The following is a 1,147-nucleotide window of genomic DNA, read 5'->3' on the forward strand; positions in this document are numbered from 1 at the left end:
ACACCCACCCTCCTGATACACCCACCCTCCTGATGTACCCACCCTCCTGATGCACCCACCCTCCTGATGCACCCGGCTCCTGCTGTCTCAGGGGTTGGCCTGGGGTTCCACAAGCCCCTCATCGGACTGAGGCTCCTGACTCGCCTGTCCCGGCCTTGCCTGTACCTGCCTTGGTCACCTGTGAACCCTCACCCCCAGGAGGGACCATGGCTGGTATTTGATGAGCTCCAGGGTCTGAGTCCAATCTCCAGGAATACAGGTTTCCTCAGAAGGTCAAGGGAAAAGCAAGATTCTGGGGCTCAGACACAATGAGGTTTGCAGTTTTATTAAGAAAACAAAAATTCAACCTATACAAAAAGGAAAGCACTTCCGTTCCAACAGGCGGCACCGTGGTGGGAGCGGCGGCCAAGTCTGTGGGGAACTGAGCTGCTCCGGCCTGTCCTGCAGCCCTGGCCCGGCTAGGCGTCCTGCTGCTGGATGAAGGGGTTGGGGATGGCCTCCATGCCGTCCTGCGGGCAGATCAGCACCACAGACGTGCCCCGGCACACCACGAGGCCTAGCTGCCGGGTGTCCTCCGTGAGCTTGTACTGGTCGTCAGGGTCTGGGAAGGAGCAGACAGAGAGGGCTGAGGGAGCTCCAGGAGGCCTCTGACAATTCCCACCGACACAAGACCCTCGCTCCGCCCTCCCCACCTGCACCCTGCGGGTGCCATGAGCATGTGGGGACCCCAGAGGGGGTGCACTCTGCGGGGCAGGTCCCCGGCTCCCATGGCTCAGACCCACAGCCCCTAGAGACCAGCGACAGCTCCACAGACAGCAGCCACAGCCTGCCCGCACTCCACAAACCACAGGAACAGGGAGGCCTGAGCGACAGCCGGCTACCCTGGGTCTCGGAGCTCACTGGAGCCCAGGCACCAGGGCCGGGGACCAGGTTATCAGATGGCCAGCCAGAATACAGGCACCCCGGGCCTCCTGGTCTCTGCAGGGTTCCTGGAACCCTAGGGGGCCAATTTTCACCCTATAAGAGGCTGGGGGCTGGGTGCGGTGGCTCACGCCTGTAATCCCAGCACTTTGGGAGGCCGAGGCGGGTGGATCACGAGGTCAGGAGATTCAAGACCATCCTGGCTAACACGGTGAAACCCCATCTC

General features: G+C 62.0%; 1 protein-coding gene across 1 annotated transcript in view; it reads right to left on the reverse strand.

The window, feature by feature from the left end:
* Positions 1-309: 309 nt before the first annotated feature.
* Positions 310-1,147, reverse strand: part of LSM7 (LSM7 homolog, U6 small nuclear RNA associated (S. cerevisiae)) — a gene marked incomplete at its 5' end in the record, with an annotated part of 8,957 nt that continues 8,119 nt past the window's right edge. Inside the window, one exon of the mRNA XM_011997480.1 lies at positions 310-601. Within this exon, the coding sequence (XP_011852870.1) occupies positions 459-601 (143 nt within the window). The remainder of the gene's footprint in view (positions 602-1,147) is intronic.

The sequence above is a fragment of the Mandrillus leucophaeus genome, unplaced genomic scaffold, assembly GCF_000951045.1.
Source record: "Mandrillus leucophaeus isolate KB7577 unplaced genomic scaffold, Mleu.le_1.0 Scaffold54, whole genome shotgun sequence".
Lineage (NCBI taxonomy): Eukaryota > Metazoa > Chordata > Mammalia > Primates > Cercopithecidae > Mandrillus > Mandrillus leucophaeus.